General features: G+C 40.9%; 1 protein-coding gene across 3 annotated transcripts in view; it reads left to right on the top strand.

Annotated features, from left to right (window-relative positions):
- Positions 1-1511: 1511 nt before the first annotated feature.
- HNMT (histamine N-methyltransferase) overlaps positions 1512-26105 on the top strand; it is a 49651-nt gene continuing 25057 nt past the window's right edge. For 2 of the 3 annotated variants that reach the window (XM_061608894.1, XM_061608896.1), the window contains exons 1-4: positions 1512-1570; positions 4300-4444; positions 5687-5739; positions 23583-23762. In XM_061608894.1, the coding sequence (XP_061464878.1) occupies positions 4314-4444; positions 5687-5739; positions 23583-23762 (364 nt within the window). In that variant the 5' untranslated portion in view covers positions 1512-1570; positions 4300-4313. The remainder of the gene's footprint in view (positions 1571-4299; positions 4445-5686; positions 5740-23582; positions 23763-26105) is intronic. The other variant, XM_061608895.1, reaches the window with a different exon arrangement.

Genomic DNA, 26105 nt, shown 5'->3' with positions numbered 1-26105 from the left:
TTAGGAATGATGTGCTTTTTGTGTGTTGGGGGTAGGAATGATATACATTTAAAGCCAAATCTATCAAATTTACACTTTCCAAAACAACGTGAGAACAGGAAACACAGTCACGTTTAAAAATTCGCACTTATCTGAATTTTGTGATTCAATTCCCCAACTAACCAATGGTTACAAAAATGCATATATTAGCAGAAAGTATGCATTAAAAGGAATGTTTGTAGGAAAAAAACACAAAAATGCATTATATTAGGAGTTATTGCTTGCAAAATGTGTACATTAGTTTAAACTACACTTAAAAATATGTTTATTAGAAGAAATTCACACTAAAATCTGAAGAATTTTCTTTACGATTTTTTTAAAGTGTAAATTGCTGTAGAAATGTGGAGAACTGAATTTAAGATTGGAAAAATTAGAAACTGGGAGAATTTAAACTGACATATCCTTCCATCCCTAGCTTGGGGGCAAGTAAATGTAGGAGTTGGGACAATGCTTTCACCCCAAGGACCATATTTCCTTTTAGGCAACTTTTGCCAGTACTGCGTGAAGCCAGAGCAAAAGTGAACAGAGCAATGAAGATTAATTTTACCTTTGTACAGTAGGCTTGTTTCCATATACACACATGCCTCTCTATGCTCCACCCCGGCAAGCAAGAAGTAATGTCAGAGTTCAATTACCCGTTCTAGTCAATAGCACCCAAGGAGAGTGCACAGCAGGGGTGATGAGGGGTGTGGCCCGGTGAGAATGGGTGTGGCCTCAGGAGATTCCTGAGAGCCAGCATTTGGCCCCTGGGCTTGAGGTTCCCATTCCCCTTTTTAAAGAATACCAATGGATCTGACAACTTAAGGAAATGGTTTTTAAATCAGAATTTTGAGCACTTCTGCAATAGTAGGAAGAGGGTTGACCCCAGAAAGTTGTCTACAGCATGCTGCCATCCATTGAGCTTTGGGAAGGAGTGCAAAAGTAATGAGAATAGCAGTGACAAAGATCCCAAATTATGAAACCAAATCACACAAGAAGCAACTTGTATGAAGTGGCATCCACATGGGTCAAGCATTTCAGTTCCTGGGGTAACTGCTGGCATGGAATTTTGCTAAATGTAAATAACCTGAGTCTCATTATAGCTGGATCCTTAGAGATTTCTGTAGAGTTCCTATAACTACTTAAACATTCTGATGTATTCAAACAATTCTGCCTGGGCAGCAGAATTTTGCAACATATTCTGTTATGAAAGTAAGCACATTCTGCTTTTTCAAATTAAATGCCTGCAGCTGAATTCTCTCCATATGGCAATATAAAAATGTGATAGTTTTGGATTTACTTCAGTGAAAACAAAGGCAGAATAGAGTTTTCAGTCCCGTTCAAGATTATCCAGTCTATTGGAGATTGCCCTTGCTTCTTTCTGGAGCAGAAATACTCCAGAGTATTCCTTGCCAAGACACAGATTTTGTGGGTGGAGATAGATTCAGCCTGTAAAATGTACTTGGGCTGATACTGAATCCATTTCCTGAAAACTATTGCAACACACTCACAAACTGAAACTAGCAGTTCCTTGAGGCAGAGACCTTTACATGTAAGTACTCTAGTAATATTTTCAAACACTGTCCTTGACATCCTTGAAAGAAAAAGCTGAAATAATCTGTGTTTTGCTACTTGAAGTCAACAGGAAGTTATCCTAAAACTTTTTTTCTGTTACAATCGCTCTTAAATTCCCTAAGTAGGGTTTGTTTTGAAATTGGATCTTTATCCACAGTGTTTAAGTTTTTTTGCTGTGTGGCTAATTGATGGTCTAAATTCTGTAATGGGGAAATGTAAACAGTTCCACTTTATATCTACTGATACAAAACAGCTTTGAAGCAGAACTGACCTTCGATTTATAAGTGTGGACAAAACAAGGAATCAGTGCTGCAGTCTTGTGCATGCTTACTTTGAAATAAATCTCACTGAACTTTTAGAGGCTTTCTTCTGAGAAAATTTGTGTAGGACCAGACTGCACAAACTCTACAGTATATACATTTGGAAGAATAACATAAATTAAATTACAATCCTTGTCATAATAAATACTGATGTAGAACTCATATATTTGTTTTTGCATGGGAAGCAAATGTTATATGTTTAATTGTAGTTAGAGCAGAAAAGACCACTTAGTTAAAGCTAAAAATAAAACTCCTGCTGCTGCTATGTGTCCAGACCTAATCCAACATGTTTACCCAGAAATAAGTTACTCCATAGCAAATGTACATAGGATTGTAACCTCAAGATGGATACAGATAGACAGAGCTTTAATATTTCACTATTTGAAATTGTGGACCATTAAAGCTCGTTCTCGTGTGTTAAAATAACCAGTGTTGTAAAACATTTTAAATGTCAACTGAATCTCCCCAACTTCCTCTAAAAGACAGAAGAGCCTAGTTAGCATTTCAGCACACACATGCCCAAGGATAATTTGTGGCCTGTCAGACTCGGTGCAGCTCATCAGTGGGGAATGGCTGCCACTAGATGCACAATTAACCTGGAACTGCAAAACCATGGGGATTGTCAATGATCAGGCAGGGCACAAAGTTGTATTTGGCTTGGAGGATTGCCGTATGTATTGGTTTGCCCAGCACTTAGAGGGTACCATATCAATTGGAAGTACACAGAATTTTGTTACAGTAATTTCTCTTATGCAAGCACTACTTTTCCCAACTGTTAATGGGAATTGCTGCTATTTTATCTGTGTACTGCCTTGTTTATGCTTTAGTTTATCCATGTTAGCATGTGCCTCATCATGGGTTGGGACTAGGTATGGGGAAAAAATTAAATTCAGTTTGTTTTTTAAAGTGAACCATCTAAATGTACAATTTCCAAAACAGAGCCATCACTCGAAATCCACACTTGTCCAAATATTGCAATGCAGTTTTCCAGCCAAGTAATTTGTACATAAATGCATTATCCTAGGAAAAATTGCTTTACAAAAATGTGTATATTAGGCAAAACTGCATATAAAATTGCATATAAGATTAGGAGAAATTTGACTAAAATGCTGTTGAATTTTCATTTATACACCATATACCCTGTAAATGCCTATTTGAATGCACCAAGTAGACATCAAGTGGATAATTTGCTGGTAAGTTAATCCTGCTAACTTTTGTCTGAATCTACCCAACCCTCTTGGTCCCCCAACCATCCCTTAATCCTTTTGCTCAGAGCCAAGCATATTTAATAGGCTCATTCCATTAGAAAAAAGAAGGGGAAAGAAACATCCATTCTGGGTAGGCAAAGCAGCTATGTGCAAAAATGGTCAAAAAAGCAGGCAAGTGTGGAGTAGCTTGAAAAACATATAGTGGAAAAAATAATGATTAGAAGAGGCAGAGAGTTGAATACAAAAGGCACAGATTTGTCCAGAAAGGAGTCTGGAAAAGCTTCAAAAATAAAAGGGACAGCATACTGTTTCTACAGAGTATGGAGACAAGTGGAGTATACCAGGGAGGCCAAAGAAGCAACTATGGCACAATTTGCAACACTGATTTGAACTAATCAACCAATAAAGTGTTTTGTCACAGGTCTCCTGCCATTTCCTGAAAACATACCAAATATTCCATGTATTATGGCTCTGTGAGCATTTAGGCAATCTTTTTGCAAATAACAGCATCTTTAGAAAAATGGACTGCCTTCCAGTCGATCCTGACCTATGGCAACCCTGTGAATTGAGTTTTCATGGTAAGTGGTATTCAGAATGGTTTTACCATTGCCTTCCTCTGAGGCTGAGAGGTAGTGACTGGCCTAAGGTCACCCAGTGAGCTTCATGGCTGTGTGGGGATTTGAACCCTGGTCTCTCGGGTTGTAGATCAACACTTTAACCACTAAGGAATAAGACCCTAATTCAGTTTAAAAATAAAACAGAATTCTAGCTAAGCAAAACAACAACAAACCACTTCTTAGATGTCACCTTGGAGATTCAGCAAAACTAGCCACAGAAATTATTCCTGACAGAAATCACCTCTTGCTCAGATTTAAATCAGTGGCTACATTTACAAAGAGGCTGTATTCCACGGCTCTGTGCAGGCTGGAAAAAACCCCAGCATTTTCCTGCGGTCAAGGTCTCGGTACAAAGTCTGATAAAAATGCCGATATGCTGCTGCAGTAAGTGCTTCCGTCTACTTACTTTTGTAATATTTGGCAGCTATACATTTCTAAGCAGTCCTTGATGTGGGAGAACTACTGACTCTGCTCTGTCCTTTGCATTTGCTTTTCTTTGTGCCCTCCCCCACCCAAACTGCAGGAAATAACTCTGTTTTTGCTGTATTTTTTTTAAAATAGGTTTGGATTCTACCATGACTATGAGAAGCTTGCTCTCTGACCATAGCCACTATGTTGAATCTTTTCATCTGTTCCTTGAGAATTCAACGGAGCATCACTGCATGCTGGAATTCATTGAAAAGAAGCTCCTAGGAATATTATCAAGGTAAAAGCATCTGACATCCCATCAGGACAAATCTTTGATATGCTCTCGCGTACATGATGTGTGTTTGTGTGTGCAATAGAGCTGGATTTGCAAGACTGGCTGGAGAGTTACAGATTACTATTTCTCTCCTCTTTCTAGAGCTTTAGTTGTATTTTACTTAAGCCATCCCACTAGAAAGCTTTGCTTTGTGATCAAGTCTGCCTGGCAGAGAAGACAGAGATTTCATTATTTGTTTGCATGTAAATATAGTTCAGCTTGCACATATACACATACAATCAATCATGACAACAAATCACATGATCAGTATTTGGGTTTTATAATGAGTGTTTTGATAACACTGTAGTTATTATTCCATTAACTTTATCTTCTGTATAAAACTTATTTAATAGTCCCATATAGGGATGGGATTCCTTGGCCAATGCTGCTTTGAAAACATTCTGTCAATCTAACAGGCCAGTATTGATTATATTCGTTGTCCGCTATCCACGGCTTTTACCAATCCAATTTTTCCTCCCCCAAAATATTAATATTAATATCAATATTTGTAAAGGAAATATCAATATTTTGTAAAGGGAATATCAATAAATGAAAAGAAATATATATAAAAGTATTGTTCTTGATATCAGTATTTTAGAGGCAGCGTGTTTGTTTTTTTTAAAATCAGCTTTTGAAAATAGCTGCAGAAAGTTACTACATAAAATCCAATCCGCAACAATAGAGATTGAGCAAATTAATGGAAAATTCAATATCAAATCTGAATTGAGTAGAATTCTAGCACATCTCTTATCCCATATGTACTTCTTTTCCTTGACTTTTTTTTTAAAAAAAAATCATTGTATTAATGAACTATGTTGGGTAAACAAAATAAACACACTTGTAGCATGTTGGCTTAAGGAACCTAAATGACCTAGCCACAAATGTTTGTCTGAGTGTGGTTTCCTACAGGAGTGAATGGCAACCATTCATTTATGTGGAAGCAAAAAAGGTGTACATTGTGGAAGAGCATCAAGATGGGACCTTAAACCTCTTTCCTGTCTAGAGAACCCAAACCACTGAGACTCAGATCTGCTCCTATCTTCATCACTCCACCATTTCATTTGTATAGGCCCATCTTGGGTTTTGGCATACTAGACTGAGACAATGAAAATTGACTGACTTTTTCTAGAAATGGGTGTCATTGCACTTTTGAATACCTACTGATCTCTTACTGTTTTAAAAAGATGTAATCTTTGCACCCCTTAGTATAGGCAATGGAAAATCTGCAATCAATGTTCTAAGTGTTGGTGGTGGTGCCGGTGAGTAAAAATCTGAAGACATGCATATATTTTATTGCGTTGCAATTTGAATTTTATGGAATACAAAGCATACAGCATCTAGTACAGCACAACACAACTGCTCCAACAGACAGAAAAATAATTGTCTGCCGAGACCCTCAGCAATTTTCAGTTGGTCTGTGGAGAAAAAAATGTTTGGGAACCACTGGCATAAGATACGCACAGTACATTGTGGCAGCGCATGCCTTAGTCTCTGAGGAATTCCCACGATAGGCCTCTCTAACAGCCAGTGGTGGGTGAGCTTCAGACTTGGCATGTTTATGTCAGAGGAAAACGAAAACCAAACCATTATCGTATCATTGCTGTGTACCATGAAATTATCACATATGATAATTTAAGAAGAATTCTGAGTTTGGTGACTTTCGATCTTGTGGGCCATCATGCACCACACTCTTGGTACATCCTATATGGCAGCGGCGGGAAAGCTCTGGTCCTGGGCTAATTAGGCCCAGCTCAACTCCCAATTTGGCCCACAAATATGGCCGCACCCCACAAACCATTCCCATCTGCTCCACACTTGTTGTCATATGTGGCTCAGGTATGGACACAGCTACAAAGGAACAATCAGGAGCTTAAAGTGAGCTCCCGACAATTGCTTTGTAAATGGGGCTCCCTTTCAGTGTTGATCAGCTGAATGGTGCTGACAGAGAGCCCCAGCTGTGCAGGAAACATGCCTTATTCACACTGCATGAGAGTATGGAGTCATTTCTGTGTCTGTCATGGCTGTTAGCCACTGATAGGCTCGTCCTCCATTATTTTAACTACTCTTTTTAAAAACTCAGGTGTGATATTAAATGGCAGCTATCTGTCTCTCTTAGTGCAGAGTTATCATGGACTAGCATAGGAGGCTGCCTTATTCTGAGCCAAACCACTAGGCCATCTAGCTCAGTACAGTCTATATTGACTGGCAGCCGTTCTGCAGGATTTCAGACGGAGCTGTCTCCCAGTACTATCTACAGGTGCCAAGGATTGAACCTAAGAACTTCTGCATGCAAAGCAGGCGCTTTCCTACCAAGCTACAGCCCTCCAAAAAGCCTGTGGAGAGAGCAACGTAGGAAGCTGCCTTCTACTGAGTCAGAAGATTGATCCATCTAGCTTAGCATTGTCTACACGGACTGGCAGCAGCTCTCCAAGGTTTCAGGCAGGAGTCTCTCTAGCTGTACCTAGAGATGCCAGGGATTGAACCTGGGGCCTTCAGCATGCCAGTCAGATGCCCCACTACTGAGCTATGACCCTTTTCCTTATTCTCAGTATGGGAACCATGGGAGAGCAAAATGGTGTATGAGTAAAATTAGGGATGTGGACACTCTGACTGTAAGTGGCAATAACTAACAGTGAGAATGTGTTATGCCAGTCCACAAAGGAAGCATGCCTTGTTTTCACCCTTTATCTTATTAATGTTGCCAGCCCTCACCATCCAATCAAAAAAAGCATTTACTGTGCTATAAAACAGCAAATATGCTATAAACAATCAATTTCCTTGAAAAGTTTAATTGGAAACTTAATGGCCAACATAGTGATAGCCTTTTTAAGGTAATTGTATTGAAGAGCTGAAATAATTCCTATAGCTTAATTTGAAAGTTGTTGATAATGCGGTCTGCGGCATATTCAGCTTCAAATTCCCCTGAAAGCACTTGTTTGCATATAAACAACTAACCAAACTCAATTAAGGTTGTAGATTAAGCTACAAATCAAAGGGGGTTGGGGGAAGGGGTGGTTTATAATAACATGTTGGGGGGATTGGTTACTTGTGAATGGGGACGAACATATTAATAGTTTGACGTATGGATATGTGAGGTTCTTCTTTATTTATTAATCTGGAGGAACAGTGGAGTTTTATATTAGTAGAAGCTGTTTTTTTAAAAAAGAAGGGTAGTATTTATACAGGAGATGTGCACCAAAAGATGACATCAAAACATATTCAGTCTCTGATTGCCAATTTGACATTCCCCGATTTGGCTGTAGCTCAGTTTGAACAAGTTAAATAAACTTATTCTGATACAACAAGATGAAAACATCTTTGTTAATAGAGCAAAGCTAAAGTGATTTATACTATATCTGAAATTCAATTTTCACTCTTGAAAGCATGTACTCATCTTTATGCTGTGTAAAACCCGATTTTAATTGGTTTACCCTTTACTGGGCAAATTGCATATATATATATATATATATATATATATATATATATAGTCACTGAAAATGCCATGCAATTTTATTTTATTGTCCATATTCCAGTCACCCCTTACTTTTTGCCAGCCTTACTGCCAGATGCCTCATTTTCTCTGGTAAACTCATCTTTATCTCCTATTGCCAGGGGCGGCACAAAAAAATAAAAATTGAGGGGGGGCACAGGAAGGGCAAAGTATTTTTCTGGGTGGACAAGCTGTGTCCCACATGTTAAGATTTCTGAAAGCAAAATAGTAGTATATTTCACACTAAAACTGCCATCTTGAACATTGTTGCTAAAATATGTCACAGACTGATTAATTTAGATAATTTTAATACTATATATAAACTGCTATTCATAAAAAAGCAGCTTACAATCATCATATACACATACAAACACAGTAAAACAATGTAAACAAATGTAGAATCAGAAATCATTAGTATTATAGTGTTCTGTGGGAACAAAGTTAAGAGTTTGGCTAAATATAATTTGAACAGGGTTTGACTTTGCATGTTAAGGTTTGTTTTGACTTCTGTGCAAAGTGACAATGGTGAGGTGTGTGTAGAAAAGAGTTGCTTGATTTTAAGACTTATAATGTTTATTACTAATTATGATTAGCTGGCCTTATTACTGATTTTCGTAAACAACTCTGGAAACTTTTTTAGGCTAATGGGATAAAATGCATTATTTTCTGTCATTGTATGCAAATAAAAATCTGTATGCTTCAGGACAGCTTGGTTTCTCATTGTTCAAGCAATGGGTTTTATTCACAGGTTAGTAAAAATAAAAATAAACTGGACACAACAAACCAGAAAGAAGCAATATTTTATAGAAAAGGGGAGTTGGAATCCTTTAAGAGCACTTGTCCTGGGTCAGGGCAAAGGTCCATCTAGTCCAGCTTCTTGCTTCCTGCAATGGAAAATAGATGCCACATGGGGAACCCTCAGCAGAGTCTGAGGCCAATAATGCTTTTCTGCTGTTTGTCTCCTGCAGCATATTCAGAGTTCCTCTCAACCCCAAGAAGGAAAGGGATCTGTCCATATAACAACAGAAAAACACTTTTTTGCCTTGAAACCTGCTGTGTCTAATTGCCTTTTAAAAGGTGTCTTTAGTGGCCAATACCAAATGATGTCCCACTCTACGATGCATACCTTAATGTAGTGAGGGGGTTTGAGAGTGTTGAAGAAGCTGAGAGCAATTCTGTCAGGAGTCTAGACCAAGAGGCTAGACTCCTAGCAGGGGCACCCAAGGCGGAATGGTCAAAGCTGAGACACCAGACTAAGAGGCATCCAAAATCAGAGGAAGAGAGTAAACCACCTCTGAATACCCATTATCATGAAAACCCTATGAACAGAGTATCCAAAATGCAACACGAGATAGTGCTAGAAGATTAGACTCTCAGGTCAGAAGGCACTCACTGAGCTACTGGGGAAGAACAACGGACAAGTACGAGTAGCGCTGTGACTAATGACGCAGCTGGGTCAAAGCTTAAAGGAAGCCCAGAGGCTGATGCGCACAGATGCGAAAGGAGAGTCCAGAGTTGTACAACGCACACAATAGGAACATGGAATGTAAGAAGCATGAACCATGGAAAGTTAGAAATTGTCAAGCAAGAAATGGAATGTATCATCATTACAATACTTGGTGTGAGTAAATTAAAATGGATGGGAACGGGACATTTTCAGTCAGGTAAGTAGAAAATATTTTATGCAGGAAATGAGAAATTAAGAAGAAATTAAATAGTGAGAAGTGATGTAGCAAAAGCAATTAGGAGATATAACACAAGGTCTGATACAGTGGTGTAAATGAGATTAAACAGGAAACCTATTAACATAACCATCATCCAAGTCTACACTCCAACGGCATATGCAGAAGAAGAGGAAATTGAGAGAATTTATGCAGAAGTACAGAAAGAAATTGATCGCACACCAAAACAAGATGTGCTGATAATCATGGGAGACTGGAATGCAAATGTAGGGAACAGAGAAGAATTACCAATTGCGGTCGATGGGTGAAATAATATGCAGACAACAGCAGTTATGGTTGAACAAAGGGCCACTTTATTAAATTATAAACAAAATATTTAAAGCGACCTGCAGAGGTGAAACCTAAGTGCAGGACCTAACTCTAGGCAAGCAGCTTGCCCTATAGCTCTCGGGCGACCAGCCCCTGCTGGGCAAAGGGCAAGCCCCTTTTGCTTACCCCTTGCCCTTGCCACACCTTGTAGGTGAGTAGGGAGGCCTTCTCACGTCACCAACCCCCCGGGGCCATAGAACCCTCGGGTGGATGAGGTAAGAATGGCCCCAAAAGCAGCCCATATCCTGCCCTTGGGCCTTAAAACCCTGACAGGCAGGCCTCCGGAACTACCAATCACCTCCAAAGGTGCCTAAGGGGGCCACCTGGCTGTCATTACCTATTCCCCTTCCCGCACTTTACCATATTCGTGTCCCCAACATGCCCTCAGTAGGCATTGATTTAAAACCATATTAGCCGAAATAACCTATTAATCACAACACCCCCTAATCCAATTCCCTCCATCTCCCAGAGTGTGGAGTAGGCGAAAAACCTGCCCACCAACAAGGGTGGGCAGGATAAAAATTCCTACTCGGCCCCAAAGCGACCCTGGGCACACCATAAAAGGGGGAGGGCAGGTCGGGTGTCGCAAGCCACGAGGAAGAAGGAGGGGGGCAGCATGGGCTTAAATAGGCCCAGTGATGCTCCACCCCCTCCGTGCAGCACATCGCACACCATTTCAGAGTGACGCGAGGTGCTGCCCTTACCTCCGATGGCTTCTGCGGCTTCACCCTCGGCCGCAATTGCACTCCGCTCGCCCAGGCTTGCCAGGTAAGCGGAACGGGACTTGTGGGAAAATGGGGCTAAGCAGATAGAAATGAAGCAGGAGAAAGACTTACTGAATTCTGTGAAACCAACAATTTGTTTCTTGCAAACACATTTTTTGAGCAACCAAAAAGACGACTGTACATGTGGACATCACCAAATAGTCAATACAGGAAACAAATTGATTATATAATTAGTAGCAGAAGATGGAGAAGTTCCATACTTTCTGCGAAAACAAGACCAGGAGCAGACTGCTGTACAGATCATGAACTGGTCATATCAAAAATCAGAGGAAAGTCAAAGAACAACAACAAAGCAATCATAATGCCAAAATACATTTTAAATAACATCCCAGAAGAATACAAAGATCAAATAAGGAACAGATTTGAGGCTTTAAACTTAGTTGACAGAGAACCAGAAGAACTATGTCAGATACATTATCAGGGAAGATAATGGGAATATTTTTTAAAAAATGTTTTTAACATTGTTTTGTTTTAATGTATTTTAAGGTCTTTTTATGATGTTTTAAAGTACTGATAGCACTGTGACTAATTACGCAGCTGGGTCAAAGCTGAAAGGAAACCAGAACGGTGAAGCGCACAGGTATTAAATAAGATTCTGGAGTTGTACAACATACACAATAGGAACATGGAATGTGAGAAGCATGAACCAAGGGAAGTTAGAAATTGTCAAGAAAGAAATGGAACGTGTCGATATTACAATACTTGGTGTGAGTGAATAAAAATGGACAGGTATGGGACACTTTCAGTCAGGCAACTACAAAATATTTTTTGCAGGAAATGAGAAATTAAGAAGAAATGGGGTTGCTTTAATAGTGAGAAGTGATGTAGCAAAAGCAATTAGGAGCTATAATGCAAGGTCTGAGCAAGTCATATCGATGAGACTTAACGGGAAATGTATCAACATAACCATCATCCAAGTCTATGCTCCAATGGCAAACGCAGAAGAAGAGGAAAATGAGAGATTTTATGCAGAAGTACAGGAGGAAATTGATCACACACCAAAACAGGATGCTCTGATAATCATGGGGGACTGGAATGCAAATGTAGGGAACAGAGAAGAACTAGAAATTGTGGGGAAATGGGACTTAGGAGATAGAAATGAAGCAGGAGAGAGACTTATTGAATTCTGTGATGCCAGTAATTTGTTTCTTGCAAACACATTTTTCAAGCAACTGAAAAGATGACTGTACATGTGGACATCACCAAATGGTCAATATAGGAAACAAATTGATTATAAAATTAGTAGCAGAAGATGGAGAAGTTCCATACTTCCTGCGAAAACAAGACCAGGAGCAGACTGCAGTACAGATCATGAACTGGTAATATTAAAAAATCAGAGTAAAGCTTAAGAAGAACAAAGCAATCATAATGCCAAAATACAATTTAAATAACATTTGAGAAGAATATAAAGATCAAATAAGGAACAGATTTGAGGCTTTAAACCTAGCTTCATAACATCATATTAAAAACGCTGCTTTTACCTCCATTTTCTCTTTGCACGGTCCACACAGGGGGCTCAAAGCCATCTTCAAATCGGGTGCTTTTCATTCACATTGAAGGGAAAGGAATAATCACACAGCTTCCTAATGCCCATGCCCTCTTAAGGTCAAATTTCACTTCCTCTGGTTACCTTGGCACCTGAGCATGCTCAGTTTGTTCCAGAGATTCATAAAGTGGGATTATTTGTATTTCACTGCTACAATCCAGCTGGAATGCAAATGCTTGCTTAAACAGTGTTATGCTTTTGTGCACAAATTAGGGGAGAAAGAAAAATAAAGCACAGTTTGCAGCAGGTTTGCAGAATGGGAGCCAGCAGTAAAACAGGAAATGAAATGAAAGAAGGGAGGAGGAAGGAGTGGCCATGGAGAAGGGAATGATTGACACACCAACCTAAAACATTGGAGTAAAGTTTCTACAAGCACTCAGAGATACGACCTGAAGTCATTTTTTCCTTCCCTTTTTGGATTAAAAGATCATTGATATACTACAGTACAGATTTAAAGGGGAAAACTGCGATCTAGCTGCTGATTGTGTGCAACGTCGTGTGATCCATGCAAATTAAAAGGGGCTGTGAGTAGCACCAAAGATCTATCAGGGAAGAATGCAAAAAGATGAAACCTCTAATTAAAAAGAGAGAAAGACCTTAGTAGATGACTGACAAAACTCTTAAAATGGTTAAAGATAGAAGGAAAGCAAAAGCGAAAAGAGAGAGAAACACGGTTAGAACCCTAAATGCAGAGCTTGGAAGATTACTTTTAAAAAGTAATAAATTACAGTTACAATTACTTGGCCCAAAAAGTAGTAATTACCGTTACAATTACAATTGCTCTGAAAGTAACTGATTACTTTACTTTTTCTCAAAAGTAATCACTACAATTACATTTCAGTTACTTTTTAAAAAAAACTCCTACAAGGTGCTGGCCTTGGCTGCTGCACATCTAAGAAGCCTAAAACAATATTAAAAATAAACACACACACACAGGGGGTAGTAGAATAAAAAAAATTATCCATAAGATTAACATAACGGCATAACAGAATCTCACATCCCCCCAAGCAATGAAGATACCCCAACTCTTGAAATCAAATTTTACACTTGAAATGCTTTTATAATATGTTTCTGTTATGTCTCAAAAGAACAAGATGCTCAAAGAGCATGTCAGACAAGGAATGTCTTTTTACAGTCATTACGTTGCCACCAGTACTGAACAGGCGTTCTACTGCGGCGCTTGAAGGCATGCCTGTGTTGTGCTGCAAAAAACACCGCAGCACATGTGGAAAGCCATGGAGTGATGACACTTCCCTGCTGGGAGACCTCAGGTACCTCACCAGTTCCTCCTCAGCAGTGTCCACTGCTGACTTCTTGCCCTGGGGCAGAAAGTTAAAGAAGTCATCTTCTAAGTCATCTCCTTCCTGGTCTTTATCTGAAGACTGATCACTGTCCTCATTAAGTACACCCATCTTTATTTCAGCTTTCAGCAAGGCTTCCATTGTGTATCTAAGAAAGAGAGAGGATATGTTAACACATATATGTTAGGAAACCATCATCTGCTCTTCATTTCCTGATGCTTGTCATGTCCCCTGGTTCAGAGTCCAGCCTGAGCCTGTGGATGATGACATGGAAGGTAGGAAGGTGACCAAGTCACCACACTCATGGGGCAGCACAGCAGACCCTTAAGGATTACCTGCAGCAACCCAAGGTTGTGATGAGGAGCCCCAGGAAGAAAAGGACCAGCCCCTGCCTACCACCTTAAGCCCTCTGATGCCTCCCTTGAGACAACATTTCCCTTGGAGTAATCCACCCAAAGGGCTTCCCTAATGTTCTTACTTGTTGGTATGGGTGGCGGCCTGACACGATTCCAGCCAATCTAGTTTGAAGCGAGGGTGTAGGCAGGCTGCCAGAAGAAGCCTCTTGTCCTCCCAGATAGCTGCAAACCGCTTTCTTAGGGCTTCACGCACACCTCTCAGCAGCTGAAAACAGTATGTGTACCTCTCAGGTTTGTTTTCCAGTCCTTCTAACTTGCGGTCCAGATTGCAGAGCGTTGGTAGCAAATACCCCATGAACATGCCGTTCTCCCGTTGCAGGATATCTAGGGACTGGGCTAGTGGCTCCATAATCTCTGTGTATTCCTGTACCACTTCAATCTCAGCAGCTGTGATCCTGGACAAGGAGCAGCGGTCCATTATGGCATGGATTTTTAGTGGCACAGTTGACAGGAGCTCATGTAGTTGCTTCAACGCATCAAAGGTGGAATTCCACCTGGTCTTATTCGGTACCTTCAGATACACACCACATTGTGCATGGATATACTCAGCAATCTGTGCTGACTGGTTCTGCTTGGACCACAACTTGCTGCACTTTCCCATCAAGGAACGAAACTGTTTCTTGAAAGGACCAAGAAGACTACTTTTGGAGGAGTCAGAAAGCATGGCCTCTATGTCTTGTGTTGCCACAAGGTTGAGGGTGTGGCTAGCACATCTCTGGTGTGGTGGTAAAACAAAATCCTCTCCTGAGTCTGCAGCTTCTTCCTCTGCCTCAGGTCCTGTGTCCAGGATCTCACAGATAGGCACAAACACCACCTCAGCCTCCTCCTCCTCCTGGTTATCACCATCATCGTCACTGGTGCCTGCAGCTTCCACTGGTTCTTTGGCCATGAAAACTCTGAACGCTTTCACAAAGTTGGAGCCATTGTCTGTAGTAGTGCACATAACTTTGTTGTGGATCCTGTACTGCACATGTACATCATGCAGTGCTTTTGAAAGGACATCGTATGTATGGTGCCCCTTCAGACGCTTACAAGCCAAGGCCCCGACCTCACGTTTCAGGGTAGTTGGGTTGATCCAGTGGGCTGTTACCCCAAAGTAACTCTTCTTGCCATTGGTCCAACAATCTGCAGTGGTTGCTATATATGCCACAGCACCCATTCGGTTTGCAAGAGTTTCTCTCATGTGGCATGCTCTCTTCTCAATTCTGTCTCTCAGAGTCTTGGCACATATGATGGTGAGATCTTTGGGGAGTCCAATACGAACCAGATTAATGAATGATGGTTTGTCCACAGTCTGAAGTGGTAATGTCTCCTCTACAATGAAATCAATGATTCTCCTGTCGAGATTGCTTGGGTGACAGGCTCCCTGCCAGATCCCCACCTCTCAAGGGTTGTCTGCTGCTGCTTCAGCATTTTGGGAGGAGGGGTGTCATGCATTGGTTCAGGAAGGCCATGTCTCCTTGCCTTTATTGCTTCTTCAATTGCTCTCAGCTTCTCAGGGTGTGCCCTCTGAGGAAGAAGAACAAAGCATGAATCCAAGAAAAAATGGAAGAGGAACTTCACAATTTAAACATAAACAGACAATGGACACTCTTTGAGGACCAGCATGACAAAGGCTTACCTCAAAAGGTTTCTTCACATTGGATGAGGAGGAAACAGCTGATCTCAGATTTTTGATCCTTGGAAGGCAGTAATTGCATCGTACAACAACATTTTTCCCACTCTGGCTCACAAATGTACAAGCTTTCTCAAAGCCAAACCATGGTACTTGCTGTTCTGCAGATGTGGCTGTGGGCAACTGGCACTGCTTCATGCCCTCCTCCTCCTCGTGCACAGGGCCTCCTTTCTGAACCTCACTTTCTAGTTTTGCCTCCTCAGGATCAACAAGCTGTGACTCAAGTGGCCGCACTAACTGACTGCTGCTGTCAGCAGCAAAACCTGCAACAGGCATCTCTGTAATAAACAAGAGATAATGCTCCTATATGGGTGAACTTCAGCTGTGATGTGCCCCCATCTCTTCCCCATGCTGCAAGATGCCCCAGTCAGAGTGGAAGTAAGCAGGTCAATAGCACAATTAAAAGAGATCCTATTTGCATCATTTTTGCTCACTGAATAACCCTGCCTGGGCCAGTCTAACCTACTATCTCACAGGGTTGTTGTGAGAACAAAATGAGACTAGGGTTCAAATCCCCACATAGCCATGAAGCTCCCTGGGTGACCTTGGGCCAGTCACTGCCTCTCAGCCTCATGAAAACCCTATTCATAGGGTCACCATAAGTTGGAATCAACTTGAAGGCGGTACATATATTTTTTATTTTGAATATGATGATTATGATAATAAATATGCAGCATTTCAAATTAATTCTGTATGAGAAGCATTCCATGCCAAGCTTGGAAAACCAAGGATGAGGTATAAAATGTAGACAAAAATACTTTTGACAAAATGCCGTTTATCTTTTATATCTATATCTATAATTAGCAATACAGCTGAATGATGTATGTAAAGTATTTTTTCTTTCCCTTTTCTTTTTTATTAATATTTTAGTACTACTGCTAAAGTTCTGATGAAAGAATAAAGCATTCATTAGCCAAATTCAAATGATTAGAAAACATCACATAAATTCCACTGAAGTTGGAGTTTTTGCCATAGAAAATGAAAAAAACATATAACCTATGATAGCCCAATAGACAATCAGAACTAATATAAAACCCTATTGCTTCTCATTTGCAAATCTTGCAAGATCTAAGGTAACTCTAGATCATGTGAGTTCAGGTGATGCATGTTATGTACATTTGTATAGATATTAGCAGAGATTGTCAACAGTCTTATCTCTCTCAGGGACTGGGAATCTCTCTCTCACAGAACATGAGTTTGAGAGCTGGGGGACTGAGAGGAGGAGCTGCAAGGACCCTACTTCTCACCTCATCTCTGCCAAGAACAAAAAAATCAGCCTTAAGCCATTTATTATACGCCTAATGATTTTTTATTTTTATTTTTATTATTATTATTACTGAGACAGTTTTTGTCCCACATACAATTCAGTCTTGTGATTAAACAGGACAAAAATACAAATAAAAAGAAAGATGGAGTTCAAATAAATATACAATAAAAAGCTAGCCAGCATTTTAAAAGGCAGGAGTGCTCTGTCTGGATAAATACAGCACACAGGTATGTATGCATGGGAACAAGGGGGAGAGTTCAAAAAGGGGGGGAAGGAAGAGAAGTAGGCCAGAGCTTGGAAAAGTTACTTTTTTGAACTACAGCTCCCATCAGCCTAATCCAGTGGCCATGTTGCCTAGGGCTGATGGGAGTTGTAGTTCAAAAAAGTAACTTTTCCAAGCTCTGAGTAGGCCGAAGTTTCGGAAGTGCCTTGTAATTGATGGAGGGGGCGGCAGAGGCAAGGAGAGGCAGTGGGGGGGCAGAACGGTGCCGCAGGGGGGCAGGGGGGCAGAACGGTACCACGGGGGGCACACACACACACAAATCATTGTCACTCACTTCCACAGCTCTTCGCCATTCTGCTGCTGCCTTTTCTCCTCCGTTGTCCTTGCCCTGGCTTTTTCCTCCGGCGTCCATTTTGTCCTCTCAGATGCTAGCAGGCCCTGCCTATTCACCTCCTCCCTCGTGCATCCTAACACAGATCACGAGGGAAGAGAGAGTCTGTGCAGAGGTCCAATCAGTGTGAGGCACATGTCTTGTGTTAACCAATCACAGCCAGGAGCTGTCTTCCCCTTGTTCCCACCCCCAAGTAATGTGCAACCTAACGTGGAAACGTTAAAGTTGCAGCTGAAAAGTAGGGAAATTACTAGTCGTTCCGTTACTTGCCAAATGTAATGGAATTACCCACTCGTTATTTAAAATTGTAACGAATTACAAGTAACTCGTTAAAAATAGCGAGTTACTTCCAAACTCTGCCTAAATGCAATAATATGATGACCAGTACGTAGGAATAAAGAGAATAATTACTACAATAATTATTGTACAGAAATAGAAGAGGATAATAAAAAAGGTAGAACAAGAGCCTTATTCCAAAAAACTGGAGAAATCAAAGGGAAATTCAAACCAAGAGTAGGGATGTTGAATAATCAACTGGGGGACACACTGACTGACTGAGATGAAGTAAAAGGAAGATGGAAGCAATACACTGAGGAACTCTATAAAAGAGATGCAAGGATGACAGATTCATTCACAGAGGAACCATATGATAAAGAACCAGAAATTTTAGAATGTGAGGTAAAAGCTGCTCTTAAAATACTTGGAAAGAAACAAACCACCAGGAATACATGGCATACCAATAGAGTTGCTACAAGCTGCTGAGACTGAATCTGTCCAAATTTTGACAAAAATTTGTCAACAAATATGGAAAACTACAGACTGGAAGAGTTCAATATACATCCCAATTCCAAAGAAAGGGGATCCCAGGGAATGCAGTAATTATCGAACTATTGCTTTAATATCCCATGCAAATAAAGTAATGCTCAAGATTCTACAACAAAGGCTCTTACCATATATGGAGCGAGAAATGCCAGATGTCCAAGCTGGATTTAGAAAGGGAAGAGGTACCAGAAATTGTATTGCAAACATAGGTTGGAACGGAGCAAGGAATTTCAGAAGAAAATCACCCTGTGCTTTATAGATTACAGCAAAGCCTTTGATTGTGTAATTCATGAAAAACTATGGAATGCTTTAAAAGAAATGGGGGTGACACAACATCTGATTGTTCTGATGCGCAACCTATGCACTGGACAAGAAGCTACTGTAAGGACAGAATATGGAGAAACCAATTGGTTCCCAGTCGGAAAGGGTGTGAGACAGGGGTGTATTTTATCACCCTATTTGTTTAATCAATATGCAGAACATACCATACGGAAAGCAGGACTGGACCAAGATGAAGGAGGTGTGAAAATTGGAGGGAGAAATACCAATAATTTAAGATATGCAGACGATACCATACTACTAGCAGAAACCAGTGATAATTTGAAACAAGTGCTAATGAAAGTTAAAGAGGAAAGCGCAAAAGCAGGACTACAGCTGAACGTAATGACAACAGAAGATTTATGTAACTTCAAAGTTGATAGTGACAGCATTGAACTTGTCAAGGATTATCAATACCTTGGCACAGTCATTAACCAAAATGGAGACAATGGAGACAAGAAATCAGAAGAAGGCTAGGACTGGGGAGGGCAGCCATAAGAGAACTAGAAATGCAAAGTTGTATCACTGAACACCAAAGTCAGGATCATTCAGACCATAGTATTCCCGATCTCTATGTATGGATGTGAAAGTTGGACAGTGAAAAAAGTGGATAAGAGAAAAATCAACTCATTTGAAATGTGGTGTTGCAGCAGCGTTTTGCGGATACCATGGACCATAAAAAAGACAAGTAGCTGGGTGTCAGAACATATCAAACCAGAACTATCACTAGGAGCTAAAATGATGAAACTGAGGTTATCATACTTTGGACACATAATGAGAAGACATGATTCACTAGAAAAGACAATAGTGCTGGGAAAAACAGAAGGGAGTAGAAAAAGAGGAAGGCCAAACAAGAGATGGATTGATTCCGTAAAGGAAGCCACAGACCTGAACTTATAAGATCTGAACAGGATGGTTCATGACAGATGCTATTGGAGGTCACTAATTCATAGGGTCGCCATAAGTCGTAATCGACTTGAAGGCATATAACACACACATACACCACATGATGTGCAACGTGAAAAAATCTTTCTCTTAATCTACACAACAAGGCTATTGTTTTCCTACCTATAGTGCTTGACCTGGCCTCCACCTAGTGGGGGTGGGAGGCCTGCTCCTTTTTCTGGAGGCATCACTAGCTATTTGTTTCTATGGCCAACACTTCAGATATGTATATATATATTTATCAGACTTGCCCAGGCCCATTAATTTTAATTTCACTGTTTAGCACAGAATCCATTCTTATAAATGTTCTCAAGAGAAGGAAGGGCCATGTATAGGATAGCATTTCAGAAGCTTCAGGGATTTTCCTCCCCTATAAACTCCAAACAATCTCACCCTCTCTAAAAAGCCCTCCCCACTTCACTGGAATTTGAGTAGAAGCCTCCAGAATTCTCCCCGCATCATCAACCCATGCAAACAACACCATTAGCCCCCATTTTTCCATCCACCCCTTGCAAGTTTTGCAATGAAAACAAAAGGCTTTACAAGAAGGAAATCAGGGCAGCAAACTAGTGATAAAACACTTAAGACACGTTTAAAACAATTTTGACACAGATGCACTGCAATAAAAACCCATAAGAACAAACAGCTTTACAAGAACGAAAAGGGATTTTTTGCTTCGTTACCTCCTTAAGCAGGAGGTACAGGTTCTTCTCCTATTGTCTCAGAGTCAGTTCCTTTGCCTTGTAATAAAAATAAATAAATTAAAACCCACACTCTTACACACAAAATAAAAATAAAATATATTCCTGCTGCCACAAGGCTAGCTTGCTGCAAGTGTCCTGAAAGGGAGGGACTGATCTGTGCAGACTCAGACTTCATCCACAAGAAGAATGCATGCTTCTGATTGGGCGGGAAGAGATGCCCATACCACACCGCCTCCTCAGTCAACACACAAGAGCTCAAAAGCCTTGAATCTCCTTACAGTACATATCTAATTAAGCCATATGGTTTACATATATGCGCAGGATTTGCTTAACACCAGATGGCAAATCCTAAATCACAGACTCTAAGGGAAAATGTGAACAGTATCTGGTAATGACAGAAGTCCAACAGTGGCGAGGGGGGGAGTGTGGGGTGAGCTCCTTGTTTGGGGGGGGTGTATTAAGTATGGCTTAATGTGAATGCTCAGTGTCCTGGTGCATGCTGCTGAAATTGCATCCTTTTGCTCCTGCTGCCGCCAGGAAACAAGTCATGGTCTGGCTTAGCATTACCAGGTCTCATGGTTTGTTTCCCCCAAACAAACCACAAATGGTACACCAAGAACAAACCTTGGTTACTGCTCATGGTTTGTTTGGAGAGATATATAAGCCTTAACCAGACCATGGCTTCTTTCTGTGCAGGAGTGGGGAAGAAGCAAAGCACCTGTGATTTCAACAACTTCCTCCAGCATACTGCGGGTTCACATTAAACCATTGTTTATTTTAACTGTGGTTTAACGTGACTTGCAAATCAGGCCACGGACTCCTTGTCAGGCTTTGCATCATTATCAAGTTTCTAGTCTCTAATGTTTAAATCTTTCGGTCTCTTTGCCTCCAACAAGACATTTTGTCTTTGAGTAAATGTAAATGTACTGCCTTCAAGTCGATTCCGACTTATGGCGACCCTATGAATAGGGTTTTCATGAGGCTGAGAGGCAGTGACTGGCCCAAGGTCACCCAGTGAGTTTCATGGCTGTGTGGGGATTCGAACCCTGGTCTCCCACGTCATAGTCCAACACCTTATAACCAGTACGCCACACTGGCTCTGTGTTTGAGTAGAAACACCTAAATACAAACTAAGTGTGCGTTACATCTGGCATAAAGGACATATGCATGCAGGTTGCAGGAATCCCCTTCAACACACTAGCATGTGGTGCCCCAAACCCACTGTATGCATTTAGCAGGTACCAGGTCCAACAGTGGATGTGGGTGGATAACCCTTTTCCAGTTTTTCCTTACCTTACAGTGCTGCTCCAAATAAGGAGAAAGAGAGGGATGCTGGCTTAGCTGCTTGCTTGCTTGCTTATTTATTTATTTTGCCTTCAACCATGGAACCCAAGGTAGTATATTTATGATTCTTAAGCAGCCGCCCATCCAGTTTACCCTTCACAGGGACAATTCCTTCTTCCTAGGGGGCTTTGAATGAGCAATGGAACTGGCAACTGCTACAAATGTACCATGGAAGAGTCCAGGGCAAATAGCAGCTTTGTTGTTGTTGTTATGTGCCTTCAAGTCGATTGCGACTTATGGCGACCCTATGAATCAGTGACTTCCATGAGCAATAGCAGCTTTAGGGGCAATTTAAATGGGAAAATGTCATGGGGAAAATGCATAACCCTTCCTTGCACAATCATTGCCATTTTGATCAGAATTCCCCTCCCTCTTTGGGGCTGTTAGCATTTAAGAAAACAACAGGAGATCCGGTTTATGGTCTTGTTCCACATCATGTCTAGTTTGGCACTAAAATAACAAGGAAATTGCAATTTTCTGGCAACAGTGGGTGACTGCATTTGATTGTGTGCTTGAAGGCAAATTCTGTGGTTTGTCTTGAGATGACGGCCTTGAATAGCGTGCTATATTGTGAAGTCATACTTGAATAGCAGGAGATGATAGCCACAGGTAAGTCAACATGTCTTAGGTTCTAGCTGGGCTTCTAGAAATCCTCATGGATTTTCAGTAGAGGGAAAGAATTGTTGGAGCAAAAGCAGCGATGCAATTGGACTGCCATGCTATTCTTTTATTCACTGTATTTTTGCTGATTATGTAACTCAGATGTTAGTATTGTTTGATGAATCTAAATTATCAACAACATAGGATGAAATCACATACCTGCCACAATCTAGGAAGGAAATCCAGATGAGTAAGCAGATTTCCAGATGCTGTTCCTTGCTGGGTCCAAGTATGCACCCAAATCTGCATCATAATGTATATTTAGATACAGGTATCCTATATGAACCCAGTGCATATTGTAGGCTGTGAATGAGAGAGGCACCCTCACATCTTTCATGCGGAAGGAATGTGTATCTCCACCTGCTGTCTTTGGTCATTAAGAATGTAAGAGCCCAGTTAGATCAGATCCAAGGCATATCTAGTCCAGCATTCTGCTCTCACAGTGGCCAACCAGCTGTCTATGGGAAACCAACAACAAGCAAGACATGAGTGCAATAGCACTCAAGCAGTAACATGTGACTTTGTGTACATGGATCAGATCACATTTAACATGCTGATTGCAATTACACATATATTATAGCATGTGTTTGTTCATGGGCTGTCACTGGTCAGCTGTGATAGAACTGTTCTATCGCAAAGGCAAGGTGTTAGGGGCATGATGCAACAAGATTGTTATGCACATTCCCTTTCACTCACTATTAGGTCACTTTATTTATTGGGGATATCATCTAAAACAGGAGCAGGCAGACTTCAGGCTTGATGGATCCACAGTTTGTTTTTACTACAACTTTGAGATTGGCCAGCCAGGATCAAATCAAAATGATGGCACAGGGGACTTCTGCATGCTTAAAATTAAGGACCGGGGTGTCCCTGAGCACAGGCTCAGCCCAGGTATTTATTTTTGGGACCAGAAATGATTTCAAGGTCCTTTCGTACACACCTCACTTCCTGGTTTCACCTCTACCTCCCATTTTTTTTGGGGGGGGGAGTATTTTTGCTTTTGCTGTTGTTAAACCATTGGGAGTGGGAAACACTTGCTGCTGTACTACAAATGACTGTGAGATCTACCAGTAGATCCTCAACTGAATTCTGCCCACCCCTGAATCTAAAACACATTGTTAAACCAAGTAATGTATGCAAATTCTTTTTCAAAAATATTGTCAGCGCTCTCTCTCTCTCTCTCCTCTCTCGCTCTCTCTCCTCCCCGCCCCCTGCTTCCCCTTATTTGTGTTCTAGGAGAAATTGACCTTCAGATTCTCACAAAACTACAAGCTAAATATCCTGGGGTTGTCATTCATAACGATGTGGTAGAACCAAGTGCTGAACAAATAATCGCCTACAAAGGTACAGCTTAAAATGTAGCTTATGCTTTCATTCAGTTTCTTTTCTAAAAAAAGCTGAGTACAAAATAATTTGCTAGATAATTTGTCCTTTCTTATTATATCAGTTGTACCACTCTCATCCTGGGAAGAAATAGTTAGGCAGTGTTAACATTTCTAGGGAGCCGTCATTCATCACAATTCTATTGCTAGGGAATGGGATAGCTATCGTATGATTCTCAGCATGGCGACAGTCCAGAGGAGAGCAACAATAGCTTAATCCCTTCTGAAGTGGCAGTGAAAACAGTACAGAAGCGAAGTAGCTTGTTGTTGAAATGAAAGTGGGGAACAGACTATAGCTGTTTGAAAAAGTAGCTTTGAACTCACTCTGAAAATGAGGGCTACTTCACATGATTTTCCTACTTGGACATAAACAGACAGAATGTGTGTATTGCAAGTTCTGATGAAAGCACATGTGTCTGTTTTTTGATACATGTATTCAGAATGGGAAGCCCTAATTAGTTGTATACATGGCAAAGTAGAAATGTTTCCATTCCATATGAAGTGGGCCTGAGAGATGCTAGCCCTCTTCAAGTATCCAGCCTGACCACACACAGGCAAAAAGAGCATAGGGGGCACGGGGCATGCATGTCAGCTTTGAATGGAAGGTTCTGCCCATTTCGGTTCTCTTGGTGTCTCATTTTCCCAGTCTTAAATTCACCTCTCCAGGTTTCTGTAGCAATTTACGATTTAAAACATTAACAAATCTTCATGGAAAATTTCCAGCAGTTTAGTATAAATTTCTCCTAATAAACACATTATGCAGTTTTGACTAATGTACACATTTTCAAACAATTTCTCTTTGTATAATGCATTTTTGTATTTTATTTTCACTAATATGTTCATTTCATACACACTTGCTGTTAACATATGCATTTGTATAAACATGGCTTGGTTGGAGAACTGTATTGCAAACTTTCGATGTGTGAATTTCGAAGGGTGGCTGTGTTTTGGTTCTCATTGTTTTGGAAAGTGCAGATGTGGTAGATTTGGCTTTAAATGTGAACTGGACTGAATTTCTCCCCCATCCCTAATGTCAACCCTGCCACCAACATTCCTGTGTGTGCTTGGCCCCACCCCATTCCCTGCTGACCTTCACGAGGGGGCTGACAGAAGGGGTGGGGCTGGCATGCACAAGGAAATTGGGGGTAGGGCTGGGGACAGAGCTACATGCCTTTTGCCCTTGCATGGTTAGTCTGAACACCCAAAGAGAGCAACTGTCTTGTGGACTTCCTAAACTGCTTTGGTAGTTAGCCCAGCCCTGATTTTTGACATAGAGAAGCTACATTGATAGGCATTCACTTTCTTTCCCTACTCTTCATTTTCCTGATGCCTCCTCACAGACTCTCTAGTGATTAAATAGAAGCAGACTGAGTCAGATTATTTTCAATGCTGATATGGATTACTGCTCAATGATGTCTGAGTTTAAAATAGCAAATTAGATGTGCACTGTGGTCGTACAGGCCAGAGACTGATAAATGGAAGATGGAATAACAGCTGCAGCATTCAGAAGTGGTAGCCCATGTCCAATAGGGAACGCAAAGGAAGGGAGATAAGCACAGGTGGAACATTTCTCATCTATTTTACAGGGATATATCATAATTAGAGCCTCGAGAAAAGTAACACTTTGATTTGATGTGTTGAGTTGAAGCTAGACCAAAGCATGGTACTCTGAATGCATACAAAACTCCTAGGTCGCTTCCAGACTGTCACTATTTTTGGGTGGGACTCAGTCACATACTGACAAATTCAGGCTCCATAATTATAGTTGATTGGAAGGTCTTGCACAATAAACCCACCTCCCTCAAAGATCCGAGTTTTTACAATAAAGAAAGTGAGGGGAAGATACACTGGAAATAGGAGAGAATACTTGCTTTGATGCTACATCATCTAAGCTCCCTGAAAACAAATCAGAATGAATGCTCATTAAAGAGCCAGTGTCATCTTAATTTCCCTGCAAACAAATCAGGTTGAATGCTCAATAAACAGGTTGTCTGGAAGCATCCTTAGAGCTATTGGGGAACTTTTTGCCAGTACAAGTGTGCCCCAAAACAGTGGAGTCATAGCTTGAAATAGGGTTAAAGTAGGCAATGACACAGAACCTTACCTTTCTTCATTTCTGAGAGCGTTCTGGGCACCAAGACAGGAACTTCACTTATGACAGCTTTCAGCCATGGACTTGAGAAGTACAGCAAATGTTTTTGGATTGGAAATCAAGAAAGCATGGCAACCACCTGACAGTTACTCAGTGCTCAAAGCTGCACTTAAATCAGAACAGATCATGAGGAGTTGAAATGGGGGTAAGATA

This window comes from Rhineura floridana, chromosome 2, assembly GCF_030035675.1.
Source record: "Rhineura floridana isolate rRhiFlo1 chromosome 2, rRhiFlo1.hap2, whole genome shotgun sequence".
NCBI classification, from domain to species: Eukaryota; Metazoa; Chordata; class Lepidosauria; order Squamata; family Rhineuridae; genus Rhineura; species Rhineura floridana.
This window is presented reverse-complemented; position numbering and strand designations above follow the sequence as displayed.